Consider the following 14,902-nt stretch of genomic DNA (forward strand, 5'->3'; position numbering starts at 1 on the left):
CTAAGATATTAGCATTTTATTGTGTTAAGTAGAAGAGAAATACTGTGAGAAACAAAGAAAATGAAAAACAGGTGTGAATATTTGTAAAACAATATTGGTTTATATATATTAATTACTAGATAAAACATGTTAGAAAAATTTCTGTGAAATGCCCTGCAAATATCAATTGTATTTTAAATGAGCTGCTTTACATCTACTTACCAACTTACCTATTACTGCAAATGTGAGATTTAAAAACTGATAGAAGGCAAATATTATTACAGTTTTTGTAAATCTTAATTGGAATTTTAAATGGATATTTAAGGTGTATTTTGGTCTAGTCTCTGAGGGCTATATTTTATTACATACTTGATACGTTTATATTTTTCTTTTCAAAGTAATACCAGTATTTTAGAAGTGTAGTTAAAATAGAAAATTCAGAGTTTAAAATCTTACAATCTAAGATATGGAAAAAAAAAGTGAGTTACTAAAAGAAATACAGTAATGATTTTTAATAACCTGACCAAATTATTAATATCATTTATTTCTATTTGAAGGTCATTACATTTCTTAAAAAGTCAAAATATTTAATTATAGAAAGGAAAAGAAGTGAATGTCATCAACTATAAATGTTTAAAGAAAAATTTAAATGTTGTAATTAAAGTAGCTTTGACAATTTTAAGAGTGCTTAACCAAGACTGTTCCTTTAAATGTGTTATTTTGCTGCTGTTTAATTATACATGTCAATTATTTACAGATCCTGTGGTATTGTGGAAATTCCCAGAGGACTTTGGAGACCAGGTTGGTACCACGTAATTAAAAAAAAAAATTGAAGTATTATGATTGTTGCTACTATTACTGCTGCTGTTGCTAGTGTAACTACTAGCAAACATGGATTGCTAAAATTATTTTCTCTTGATCAACTGTGAGAAAAAAATGCATGTGTGCAGAATATATGGAAGAATCTTTTAAAGTTACCAAGTAGATGGGTGATGAAGAAGTCCTTATATTGAAACTCATAGGGACTAGATGTTTAAACTTTCAACATAGTTTATACTTGTTTAATTTATCTATAGAATATATCTTTGAAAACATTAAAAACAATAAAAGGTTGACAATGTGAAATCTTTGTTAAATATACTCTTATTATTTCTGTGTACTTAGAAATAAGTGTTACTGCCATAAATAAGTGATCTGTTCTCTCCTTGTGACAGTAATATCTGAGTCATTTACATATAGAAGTTGAATTATCACTATTTTTTCATTTTAAAGTAGTTCTTACCTATAGCTTTACTTTCTTTAAAAAATATATCATGCACGACAACTAGATGAATTTATTCCATTTGCATTTTATATTATAGTCTTCTATAGTTCCTCAATATTTAGTATGACCAAAATGATGAAGTAATTTTATATGATATATGTATATAGAAAAATCATTTAAACTTTGTTATAGATTTATCATTTTGATGTTGCTTTATATATAATATACAGTAAACAATACAGATTTAAGGATTTTTTTGCCAATTATTTTTTTGCTTTTTTAAAAATTGACACGGCCGGGCGCAGTGGCTCACGCCTGTAATCCTAGCACGTTGGGAGGCTGAGGCGGGCAGATCACAAGGTCAGGAGTTTGAGACCAGCCTCACCAACATGGTGAAACCACATCTCTACTATAAATACAAAACATAGCTGGGTGTGATGGCGTGTGCCTGTAATCTCAGCTACTGGCGAGGCTGAGGCAGGAGAATCACTTGAACCTGGGAAGCAGAGGTTGCAGTGAGCCGAGATCGCGCCACTGCATTCCAGCCTGGGTGATAAGAGCAAGACTTTGTCTAAAAAAAAAATAAAATTGACATATTATTCTACACATTTATAGGTACACTGTATTTCAATACATGTATACAATATGTAATGATGAAATCAGGGTAATCAGCATATCCATCACCTCCAACATTTGTCATTTCTTTGCACTGGGAATATTCAAAATCTGCTCTTCTAGCTATTTGAAAATATATGATAAATTCTTGTTCATTATAATCACCCTTCAGTGTTATAGAACACTAGAACACTAGTCCTCCTATCTAGCTGTCATTTTGTACCCATTAACTAACCTCTGGCTATCAGCCCCAAACCCCTGCCTGCCCTTCTCAGCCTCTAGTAACCACTCATCTACTCTACTTCTGTGAGATCAATTTTTTAAGCTTCCAATATGAGTGAGAACATGAGACATTTGTCTTTCTGTGCCTGACTTATTTCACTTAACATAATATCCTCCAAGCCCATCTGTGTTGCCATGAACAACAGGATTTTGTTCTTTTTTTATAGCTGAATAATATTCCATTTTGTATATATACCATAGTTTTTAATCCATTCATTTGTTTATAGACACTTAGGTTGATTCCACATCTTGGCTCTTATGCATAGTGCTGCAATAAATATGTATCTCTTTGGCATACTGATTTTCTTTCTTTTGGATATGTACCCAGTCAGGAGTGGGTATATATCAACTTTCATGTTTGTAAATTGTGAGAACTGCATCTGTGGACTTAAATTATAGTAAGTTTCTGTATTGTGAATTTAACACTGACAAGATTATCTTATCCCCTTTATTTGAAGACGTAAGAAAGGAACTTGCTCATCAGGCATCCAGCAAAAAGTACTTATTTCTATCAGAACTTAAATTTGTATAATAAAAAACCTGGAATAATGTGTGAAGCTAGTAGGACAGAACATAGGGTAAACACTTCAGGATGTTGGGTTGGGCAAAGATTTCATAAAGAAAACCTTAAAAGCACAGGCAAGATAGGAGGACTAGTGTTCTAGTGTTCTATAACACTGTAGGGTGATTATAATTAACAAGAATTTATCATATATTTTCAAATACCTAGAAGAGCACATTTTGAATATTCCCAGTGCAAAGAAATGATAAATGTTTGAGGTGGTGGAAATGCTGACTACTCTGATTTGATCATTACATATTGTATACATGTATTGAAATATCACAATGTACCCATATATATGTAGAATTATATGTCAATTTTTTTTTTTTTTTAGACAAAGTCTTGCTCTTATAACCCAGGCTGGAGTGCAGTGGCACGATCTCGGCTCACTGCAACCTCTGCTTCCCAGGTTCAAGTGATTCTCCTGCCTCAGCCTCGCCAGTAGCTGAGATTACAGGCGCGTGCCACCACACCCGGCTATGTTTTGTAATTTTAGTAGAGACGGAGGTTCACCATGTTGGTGAGGCTGGTCTCGAACTCCTAACCTGGTGTATATAGTGGGATTGCTGGATCATGTGATAGTTCTGTTTTCAGTGTTTTGAGGAACCTCCATACTATTTTTTTATATAATGGCTATACTAATTTAAGTTCCCACCAACAGTGTATGAGTTCCCCTTTCTCTGCCTCCTTGCCAGCATTTGTTAGTTTTTGTCTCTTTGATAGTAACTATTGTAACTGGGGTGAGACGATAGTTCATTGTGGTTTTGATTTGCATTTCCCTGATGATCAGTGATGTTGAGATTGTTTGATGTGTCTATTGGCCATTTTTATGTCTTCTTTTGAGAGATATCTATACATCTCATTTGCCTATTTTAAAATTGTATTATTTGTGTTTTTGCTGTTGTTTGAGTTCCTTGTATATTCTGGAACTTAATCATTTGTCAGATGATTAGTTTACATATACATTCTCCCATTCTGTTGGTTGACTCTTCAGTCTGCTGGTTGTTTCTTATGCTGTGCTGAAGCTTTTTAGTTTTATATAATCTCATTTGCCTATTTTTGTTTCTGTTGCCTGTGCTTTTAAGGTTTTCTTTATGAAATCTTCGCCCAACCCAGCATCCTGAAGTGTTTACCCTATGTTTTGTCCTACAGCTTCACACTTTATTCCAGGTTTTTTATTATACAAATTTAAGTTTTGGTAGAAATAAGTACTTTTTGCTGGATGCCTGATGAGCAGGTTCCTTTCTTATGTCTTCAAATAAAGGGGATAAGACAAATCTTGTCACTGTTAAATTCACAATACAGAAACTTATATAATTTAAGTTCACAGATGCAGTTCTCACAGTTTACAAACATGAAAGCTGATAAAAGTATGTGTTCAAAGCAGTTCATTCAGAAATAAGCCTACAGACATGTGATTTTGAATAAACATGAAAGAATACTTTTCTAGATGTGAAAGTCAATCTGAAAGACTTGGAAATTACACTCAAGAAGTCTGATAAATTGGCGTGATAAATATTAATTACATCTAGTACAACCTTTGACCATGGTTTCACATAAAAAGAGGGTATAGAATTATAATTTGATTTTAACTTTTTAGAGAAAGGATAGATTTATAAATATCTTAAGTATGTAAAGGAACTTCCTACAGTGAAGACATGGCTTGGGAATAAGAAGTTTGCATTTTTTCTCAAGTAGCTTGTAGTTAGATTAGAGCCTTGCTCACTCATTTTGCTATTCATATATGTGTGTATATATATTTCTCAATTCTGTCTTGTCTGTTCAACCAATTATAAAACCCCTATTCCTTTTCAGTTCTTTTTTTTTTTTTTTAGTTTCTACCTTTTACTTTTTAAACTGCCCCTGAACATTTTTAGGGGTTCTGAAGACTCCCAACTTTGGGTTCACATGAAAGTGATAATATACTTGTCAGGTCCAGCTTGGAATTTTTAAATTTGGGGCTTAATTGTTGTTCTGTTTCTGAAACTATGAGATCACTGGAACATCAATAAGCCCTCATATGCTTAGTGAAATACAGAAGCTCTTAACCATGTAATGGTGATGAACATTCATAACTCTTAGGATTCTAGTTTACAACAGTTCTTATAGCCTTCTTGAAGGTTAGAGCTGAAAGGAACTTTAGATACCATTTTGTGTATCTGTTTCATTTTACATCTAAAGAAATCAAGCTTTAAATGGGAATCTAGTCAAGGGCCTTGAATAATCGTTTTGCCATACACTTTTTAGGGAATTTTTTGAATTCTACAGAGGATACAAGTACTCTGTGTACATTTCTTAACCCTTTTCCATTTTACTGCTTTTCTCTACCAACTGCCTGCTCCTTAACTAGCCTTTTCTCTGGATCTGAGGCCACCTCACTAATTATAATCTTAAAAAGCTCTTTGTTTCACTCTTACCATGCACTGGGCTCTATAACTAGGTGCTTTATGTGCATACTTCATTTTATTTTTAAATCCTCCCAGGACTAGTGGGAGATAGTATCATCCCTGAACTGAGTCTTAAGTAAGAAACTTACCTGAGGTCACAGAGCTTGTAAGAGGCGGAGCTAAGATTTGAAGACATGTTTGTCTGACTCAAAGGCATGTACTGTTAAATTTTTAGCTTTATTGTTTTTCTTCTGCTTGGAATGTTGTCTCAAACTTTCCTTACTTATTTTAGCTCCCTTAAAAAAGATTATTTTAATAATTTTTCTCTTTGTATCTTTAGAATTTAAAAGCAATATGTAATTTAGTCCAAAGAATATGAATCCATTTATCATAACATGGAGTTGTAGGTCCCTGTAGGCACTGGTTTATTATATGCTTCTCTCAGTATGTTTTCCTTCTTTTGGCAATTGAGGAACCAGTGGGACAAATGACATGGCATTTCAGGAGCTTTGATTATATATTTTTTCTTTTTTTTGATACAGTGGATGGTTTTGTACAGGAGAGTATTGGGAGATAAAACTATATAAATGAGCTGGGTTTTGGTACAGTTTGCCTTGCTGAAGAGTTGGTCCTTCAAGTGGGAGAGATTTCGGTATGGATTGGTTGTGGTAGAAACTAGAGGCGAGGAAATTAGTTTGGTAGCTATTTCAGTACAGTGAAAAGTAAGAAGGATCTGAAAGAATCAGTTACATTAGGAATGGAAAAGAGTACAAGCGTAAGGGAAAAAAGAGATTGCATGAAAAAAATTATTTTTATTTTTTATTGATTGATTGATGATTGATTGATTGAGACAGTGTCCAACCCTTTTGCCCAGGCTGGAGTATTGTAGTGCCATCATGACTGGCTCAAACTGAAGCGATCCTCCCACCTCAACCTCAAGCAGTCCTCCCACCCAAGCCACCAAAGTGGCTAGGACTACAGACATGCATCGCCACTTCTGGCTAGTGTTTTTTATTTTTTGTAGAGATGGGGTCTCACCCTATTGCCCAGGCTGGTCTTGAGCTCCTGGGCTCAAGTGATTTTTCCACCTTGGTCTCCCAGAGTCCTGGGATTACAGGCATGAGTCTGGCCAAAAAGTTTATTTTTGAGGGACTGGGGAGAGATGGAGAAAAAGTAAAGAAGAGAGGATGAGTTTGATTTTTATCATTTCAAGAAATGTTGAACAATTTTCTATGTGAGTGAAGAGAGGAGGCATCAGAGATTTGAAAAAAATGAAGAATGTTTGCAACCCAAGAAAATAAAAAAAGCGTGAATATTCAAATTTGAGAATTGCCATAGAGGTAGGAATAACTTTCTTATTGTAGGCAAAAAATGTAATCAGTAAGCCAGGGAAGCAAACCCATCAAAATTGACTGAAGTTTATTTTAACAATTTTTGTAGCTTCTTTTCAGAGTCAGATATTATCAAACAAGACAAAAATCACATTTTATTCCATTGTGTGCACATGTTCAAGAGCAAACACTTTAAGACATCTCAGAGATCTGCAGTCAAAATGATGATGATGAAAAGTAATAACATCATCATTTATGGTATTTGTGTTAACATCCAACAAATTCATGATTGTTAGTATATGAATCCATACCTCTTAAAAATGTATCAAATTTAATTTCTAATATAATACATTTCAATATTTATACATGAACAACAGCGCTCCAGGGTCCTTAGTAAGTCCCAATAAGGAAAATGAGTATAGAGGTGTTGTGTTTTTTCCTTCCTTTTCCTTCCACCCTGCCTCCTCCTCCTTCTTTTTCTTTTTCTTTCTTTTTCTTCTTTTCTTTCTTCTTTCTTTTTCTTTTCTTTTTCTTTCTTTTTCTTTTCTTTTCTTTTTCTGTCTCTCTCTCTCTCTTTCTTTTTCTTTCTTTTCTTTTTCTTTCTTTTCTCTTCTCTTCTTTCTCTCTCTTTTTCTTTTTCTTCTTCCTCCTCCTTCCTCCTTCCCCTCCTCCTCCTCCTTTTTCCTTCCTTCCTTCCTTCCTTCCTTCCTTCCTTCCTTCCTTCCTTTTCCTTCTTTTCCTTCCTTTTCTTCTCCTTCCTTCCTTCTTCCTTTCTTTTCTTCCTTTCTTAAAGCAAAGCTGAAGTGGACGGACTGCTGTGTCTCACACCTATAATCCCAGCGCTTTGGAGGCCGAGGCAGGCAGATCACTTGAAGTCAGAGGTTTGAGACCAATGTGGCCAACTGGTGAAACCCTGTCTGTACTGGGGGTACCCACACAAAACACCATTGGGCCTGGGGTGGTGCAGGCCTGTTATCCCAGCTACTTGGGAGACTGAGGCAGGAGAATTACTTGAATCAGAGAGGCGGAGGTTGCAGTGAGCTGAGATGCCGCCACTGCACTCTAGCTTGGGTGAAGAGTGAGAACCTGTCTTAAAAACCAAAACCAAAACAAAACAAAACAAAAAAAGCAAAGCTGAAGTGAACTTGCTGATTTAGGGCAAAACCATTCTTTTTCTTTAAAAAACAAAAGTATATACTCAGTTGTTTCTTTGACACTGTTGCCCCTAGTGTAGTCTTAAACACTCATAGTATTATAACTTTTAATCTAAGTAACGTCTTACAGGAAAACAACAGCAACACTTGAGGGGTAGATGATTGAGAACTTTCCATCATACACAAGCATTTTAACAGACTGCCAGAGCTGCCCACATCTCTTTTACATTTTAGTAAAATAGGAAAAATGAACACATCTGTTAACATAACTCCAAGATAATTGCCTTTTGATAGCATACAAAAATAAGAAGAAAAAGTATATAGACAAATTGTGCTTAGTAATTAATGTTTTGGTGTTCTGAGGAATTATCCATTGATTAAGTCAATTTAACATCAATTCCATTTTTTGGTTACCCAAGGATTTTGGAAATTATATTCAAGTACATGTACTACATAATATAATCACTGCTGACATGAAGTTTTCCAGAATAGTGATTAAGTTTGGTTAAATAGAAATTTATATTTTATATAACCTTAACATGTCATAGTTGCTTATTAGTTCAGTAACTTGTATACATTCGGGGAAAACATACCCAAGTAGAATAAAATGTGTACTTGCTCTGTCCTTAACATTATTAAATCAGAGGAGACATGGCTATTTTTATTAAGTCAGTTATAAAACTTGAGTTTTCTAAAGATTTACCTTAATAATATGAATTTGAATCCTCTAAGGATTATTTTGAAAGTCTAGCTCATTTGAAATATTAGAAGTTCAACTTCCTTATTTTATAGATGTTTTGGGAATATTCTATTTATGTACATTTCTCTCTATAAGTTAGTCAGTACAGAGTGTCTTTAATTTATGAGGCTTTATAATCTACTTTATTGATACTCTCCAGAGATAGGGAAACATTTCATACTAACACAACAAGAACAAAGGTCTTTATGAAATATAGGCATCAATATTTTTGGTGATGTCTTTAGTTATACTGTGTATAATAAACAGATAAAATAGATATGTAGGAAAATTGAAAGAATTATAAAGGTAATGCTGTATTTTCAAGTCATTTTATGTTTTTGATTATTACTCTTAAATTAGAGATGAAAAATTTTGCCAAATATTAAACAAATGAATGTAGCCTAGGCAATTAGCATGTAGCTTTAGCTGTCTTAAGAATTTAAAATTACTCACAGAGTACTTTGAAAGTTGCTTGTCTGGCATAGTAAAGCTATAAAGAAGATGACATGGTTCTTGCCTTCCAGAAGTCTGTGAGGAGAAGGAAGATTGGACTGGGAATCAGATGTGAGCTGCTCTGGTTCTTCTTCTTTCTTCTTTTATCTTCTTTCTTAAAAAAAAAAAAAAAAAGGTGGGGGAATATAAGTACAGAACCTGCAGGTTTGTTACACAGGCATACATGTGCCAGGGTGGTTTGCTGCACCTATTCACCCGTCCTTTAAGTTCCCTCCCCTCACCCCTGGCCCCCAAACGGGCCCTGGTGCGTGTTGTCCCCCTTTCTGTGTCCATGTATTCTCATTGTTCAACTCCCACTTGTAAGTGAGAAAATATGGTGTTTGGTTTTTTGTTCCTGTGTTAGTTTACTGAGGAAGATGGCTTCCAGCTTCCTCCATGTTCCTGCAAAAGACATTATCTCATTCCTTTGTATGGCAGTATGGTATTCCATGGTGTATATGTACCACATTTTCTTTATCCAGTCTATCATTGATGGGCATTTGGGTTGGTTCCATGTCTTTGCTATTATAGTGCTGCAACAAACAAATGTGTGAATGTGTCTTTATAGTAGAATGATTTATATTCCTTTGGGTATATACTTAATAATGGTATTACTGGGTCAAATGGTTATTTCTGGTTCTGGATCCTTGAGGAATCGACACACTGTCTTCTATAGTGATTGAACTAATTTACATTCCCACCAACAAAGCATTCCTGTTTCTCCACAGCCTCACCAGCATCTATTGTTTCCTGACTTTTTAATAATTACCATTCTGACTGTCGTGAGATGGTATCTCATTGTGGTTTTGATTTGCATTTCTGTGATGATCAGTGATGTTGAGCCTTTTCTCATATGTTTGTTGGCTGTATAAATGTTTTCTTTTGATAAGTGTCTGTTGATATCCTTTGCCTACTTTTTGATGGGATTTTTTTTTTCTTGTACATTTGTTTGAGTTCTTTGTAGGTTCTGGATATTAGTCCTTTGCCAGATAAGTAGATTGCAAAAATTTTCTCCCATTCTATAGGTTGCCTGTTCATTCTGATGATAGTTTCTTTTGCTGATAGTTTAATTAGATCCCATTCATCAATTTTGGCTTTTGTCGCAGTTGTTTTTGTCATGAAGTCTTTGCCCGTGTCTGTGTCCTGAGTGGTATTGCCTAGATTTTCTTCTAGGGTTTTTATGGTTTTGGGTTTTACATTTAAATCTTTAATCCCTCTTGAGTTAATTTTCGTATAAGGTGTAAGGCAGGGGTCCAGTTTCAGTTTTCTGCATATGGCTAGCCAGTTTTCCCAGCACCATTTACTGAATAGGAGATCCTTTCCCCATTGCTTGTTTTTGTCAGGTTTGCCAAAGGTCGGATGGTTGTAGATTTGTGGTGTTACTTCTGAGGTCTCTGTTCTGTTCCATTGGTCTTTATGTTTGTTTTGGTACCAGTACCTGCTGTTTTGGTTACGGTAGCCTTGTAGTATAGTCTGAAGTCAGGTAGCGTGATGCATCCAACTTTTTTCTTTTTACTTAGGATTTTACTTTTTACTTGACTCTATGGGGTCTCCTTTAATTCCATATGAAATTTAAAATAGTTTTTTTCTAATTCTGTGATGAATTCAATGGTAGTTTGATGGGAATAGCATTGAATCTATAAATTACTTTGGACAGTGTGGCCATCTTCATGATATTGATTCTTCCTGATATTGATTCTTCCTGTTCGTGAGGATGGAATGCTTTTCCATTTGTTTGTGTCCTCTCTTATTTCCTTGAGCAGTGGTTTGTAGTTCTCCTTGAAGGGGTCCTTCACGTCCCTTGTTAGCTGTATTCCTAAGTGTTTTATTCTGTTTGTAGCAATTGTGAATGAGAGTTCATTCATGATTTATTTGGTTCTCTGCTTGGTTATTTTTGGTGTAAAGGAATGCTTTGTGATTTTTGGACATTGATTTTGTATCCTGAGATTTTGCTGAAGTTGCTTATCAGTTTAATGAGTTTTTGGGCTGAGATGATGGGGTTTTCTAATATAAAATCATGTTGTCTGCAAACAGACACAGTAGTTTGACTTCCTCTCTTCCTGTTTGAGTGCCCTTTATTTCTTTCTCTTGCCTGATTGCCCTGGCCAGAACATCCAATACTATGTTGAATAGGATTAGTGAGAGAGGGAATCCTTGTCTTGTACCAGTTTTCAAAGGGAATGTTTCCAGCTTTTGCCCATTCAGTGATATTGGCTGTGTGTTTGTCATAAATAGCATTTATTGTTTTGAGATATGTTTCATCAATATCCATTTTATTGAGAGTTTTAAACCTGAAGAGATGTCAAATTTTATCAAAGGCCTTTTCTGCATCTATTGAAATAATCATGTGGTTTTTGTTTTTGGCTCTGTTTATGTGATAGATTACGTTTATTGATTTGTATATGTTGAACCAGCCTTACATCCCAGGGATGAAGCCGACTTGATCGTGGTGGATAAGTTTTATGACGTGCTGCTGGATTCGATTTGCTAGTATTTTTTGAGGATTTTTGCATTGATGTTCATCAGGGATATTGGCTTGAAGTTTTCCCTTTTTTTGTGTCTCCTCCCGGTTTTGGTATCAGGATTATGCTGGCTTCATAAAATGAGTTAGGGAGGTGTCCCTCCTTTTCAGTTATTTGGAATAGTTTCAGAAGGAGTGGTACCAGCTCCTCTTTGTATTTCTGGTAGAATTCCGCTGTGAATCCATCTGGTCCTGGGCTTTTTTTGGTTGGTAGGCTATTAATTACTGCCTTAATTTCAGAACTTGTTATTGGTCTATTCAGGGATTCGACTTCTTCCTGATTTAGTCCCGGGAGAGTGTATGTCTCCAGGAATTTATCCATTTCTTCTAGATTTTCTAGTTTATTTGCTTAGAGGTTTTCATATTATTATCTGATGGTGGTTTGTATTTCTGTGGGATCAGTGGTGATATCCCCATTATTATTTTTTATTGTGTCTGTTTGCTCCTTCTCCCTTCTTTGTTAGTCTAGCTAGTAGTGGTCTGTTTTGTTATTTTTTTAAAAAGCAGCTTCTGGGTTCATTGATTTTTTTGGTGAGTTTTTCATGTCTCTATCTCCTTCAGTTCTTCTCTGATCTTAGTTATTTCTTGTCTTCTGCTAGCTTTGGATTAGTTTGATCTTGCTTCTCTAGTTCTTTTAATTGTGATGTTAGGGTGTCAATTTGAGATCTTTCTAGCTTTCTGATGTGGCCATTTAGTGCTATAAATTTCCTTCTTAACACTGCTTTAGCTGTGTACTAGAGATTCTGGTATGTTGTCTCTTTGTTCTCATTGGTTTCAAAGAACTTCTTGATATCTGCCTAATTTCATTATGTACCCAGGAGTCATTCAGGAGCAGGTTGTTCAATTTCCACGTAATTGTGAGGTTTCGAGTGAATGTCTTAATCTTGAGTTCTAATTTGATTGCACTGTGATCTGAGAGACTGTTTTGATTTCTGTTCTTTTGCATTTGCTGAGGAGTGTTTTACTTCCAATTATGTGATCGATTTTAGAATAAGTGCCATGTGCCACTGAGAAGAATTTATATTCTGTTGATTTGGGGCAGAGAGTTCTGTAGATGTCTGCTAGGTCCACTTGATCCAGAGTTGAGTTCACATCCTGAATATCCTTGTTAATTTTCTGTCTCATTGATCTGTCTAATACTGACAGTGGGATGTTAAAGTCTCCCACTATTATTGTGTGGGAGTCTAAGTCTCTTTGTAGGTCTCTAAGAACTTATTTTATGAATCTGGGTGCTCCTATATTGGGTGCATATATATTTAGAATAGTTAACTCTTCTTGTTGAATTGTTCCCTTTACCATTATGTAATGCCCTTCTTTGTCTTTTTTGATCTTTGTTGGTTTAAAGTCTATTTTGTCAGGGACTAGGACTGCAATCCCTGCTTTTTTTTTTTTCCTTTCCATTTGCTTGGTAAATTTTCCTCCATCTCTTTATTTTGAGCCTATGTGTATCTTTGCGTGTGAGATGGGTCTCCTGAATATAGCACACCTATGGATCTTAACTATCCAATTTGTGTTCTGGCTGTACTTCTAACTTGAGTGCAAGACAGATTCGTGAGGAAATGCTAGTGTTTAGGAGGAGTACATAGAAGGTGATCTTTAGCCTTATTTTTTGATCACTGAATTTTGTCCTTTAGTTGGTCCTCTTAGGGTGAGACTGGAGAACACTGCCATATAGTTCAGATATTTGAGTGTGATACCCTATTGTAGTAGAAAGACAGAATGATGAAGTTAATTCATGATTTGAAGTTGTGGTAGAGTGATAGAGACGTTGGAACGTTATTTCTTTTATTTAATTGAAGATTTACATAATTTTTTGATAATATAAATATGAGTTTGAATCCTAACCCTGTCAGTTGTATGGTTTTTGCCGTCAAAAAATATCCCCTGCTCTCAGTAAGATAATAGTTCACAGGATTAATTGTAGGAGTAAGGTCTATCTGAAGCACTGTGGTAGGTATTCAGCAAATGAGAGGGCATGGTCAGACTTCCTTCACACACTATCCCTGTCTTCTTAGGTTTTGTTTTGTTTTGTTTTCTTTTCTTTTCTTTTTGCTTCTCTTCTCTTCTCTTCTCTTCTCTTCTCTTCTCTTCTTTTCTTTTGTGGAATTTCTGTTTTTATTTTTCTTTTCCATTCTGTTTCTTCTTTTGTGTGGTCCAGTTCTATTTATAAAACTCAGTTTGAAAATTAGTCCTTCTTTGAAGGATTTCCTGAACCTCCAAGGCAACCTGTCTGTACTTCCATAGCTTCTTATATGTATCTCTAATACTAAACTATATTTTCATTTTTTTTTTGCATGTCTCTATCTATCCTAGGCTGTTTGTATGTTTCTTGAAGGAAAAGGGTCAGAACTTTCTCATTTTTCAATCTCCACATCTAGTAGAGTGGCTGGAACATGATAAGATATGAGTAAGTGTTTTTGAACGGCTGGTTGAATGAGTGACACGTGAGAGGAAGTTGAATAAACTCATGATAACTTATCTTAATCTTCTTGGAAAAGTAATAGGCAAGGTAATCTAAGAGGGATGGATTTAAGAGTGGTGTTCTACCTTAAACTTGGAAAGATTTCAAGCTGGTGTTATGACACATATCATAGGAATTCAGCAAAGTCTGAGTGAAATGATGTAACTTAGCAGAGGGGTTAGGTAGCATGAAGATTTAATAGGTCCTTGACTGTTCCTGATAGTACCTGACTTGTTTGTTTTCTCCCCTGCCCCTCATTTCTGTAGGATGTGAAATTAAAGTTCAGTATATGCTGACAACCTAGTAGTATGTGCTTCCATGATAAATAATAAAAATGCATTAAGAAATGCTTTTAGAAAGTGTGTATGTTACATGATTATTTTAAATTATAACAATAATAAAAATACCATTAATTAATCAAGTCTTGGTAGAAATTATCTGGAAACAGTTTAAACTATAACTGTAAGAATGAATAGTAGTAAAAATTATGTGTTATGCAAAAATAGCAGAGAATTTTAAATTTTACCCTTCAGCTGCATCTTCATAGGAATGAATGGAAGGCAGCCAGCTACTTAGCTGACATTAAATCCAGTATATGCAGCACTATATACAGTTTTGTTTCTATATTTAATAATGACTAGTGGGTCATTATTGAATATAAAAAGGATGCAGGTAGGAGTTAAGGTCTGCATGGTTTAGGAAGAATGGCTGTTTTATTATTAAATAACTTTTAATATATTCATAATTTTAAAAATTTTGTATTGATTTAAAAGGTATTTGGTAGGAATGATTAGTTTTTCATTATTTGAAATTGAGACACACTGAGTATTCTATAATTTTGCTTCTTGCATCATCATAAAGAATATCTAAATTATTCAGAAATAATTTATTAAATTCTAATACTTTGAAAACAAATACTTAAATGATTGTAGATTTCTAAAAATTGATGTTTTTTGGCTGTTTGGGCTTGATTCTGTCATTTTTAACTATGAGTCAATTGCATCAGACAAAATAATTTCATTGGATTCTATATCAACTATTGTTTTTCCAAATGTAAAGAATGAAATGTCTTGAACCAATTTTTGTGATAGTAAATTCTCTATGAATATTATGTA

General features: G+C 34.6%; 1 protein-coding gene across 11 annotated transcripts in view; it reads left to right on the forward strand.

Annotated features, from left to right (window-relative positions):
• DENND1B (DENN domain containing 1B) overlaps nt 1–14,902 on the forward strand; it is a 277,692-nt gene that overhangs the window by 61,293 nt on the left and 201,497 nt on the right. For all 11 annotated transcript variants that reach the window (XR_002520214.2, XR_002520210.2, XR_002520216.2 and 8 more), the window contains exon 3: nt 737–780. Coding sequence is in view for 8 of the 11 variants with exons in the window: in XM_017951054.3 (XP_017806543.1) it covers nt 737–780 (44 nt within the window). In the remaining 3 variants the exon portion in view is untranslated. The remainder of the gene's footprint in view (nt 1–736; nt 781–14,902) is intronic.

The sequence above is a fragment of the Papio anubis genome, chromosome 1, assembly GCF_008728515.1.
Source record: "Papio anubis isolate 15944 chromosome 1, Panubis1.0, whole genome shotgun sequence".
Lineage (NCBI taxonomy): Eukaryota > Metazoa > Chordata > Mammalia > Primates > Cercopithecidae > Papio > Papio anubis.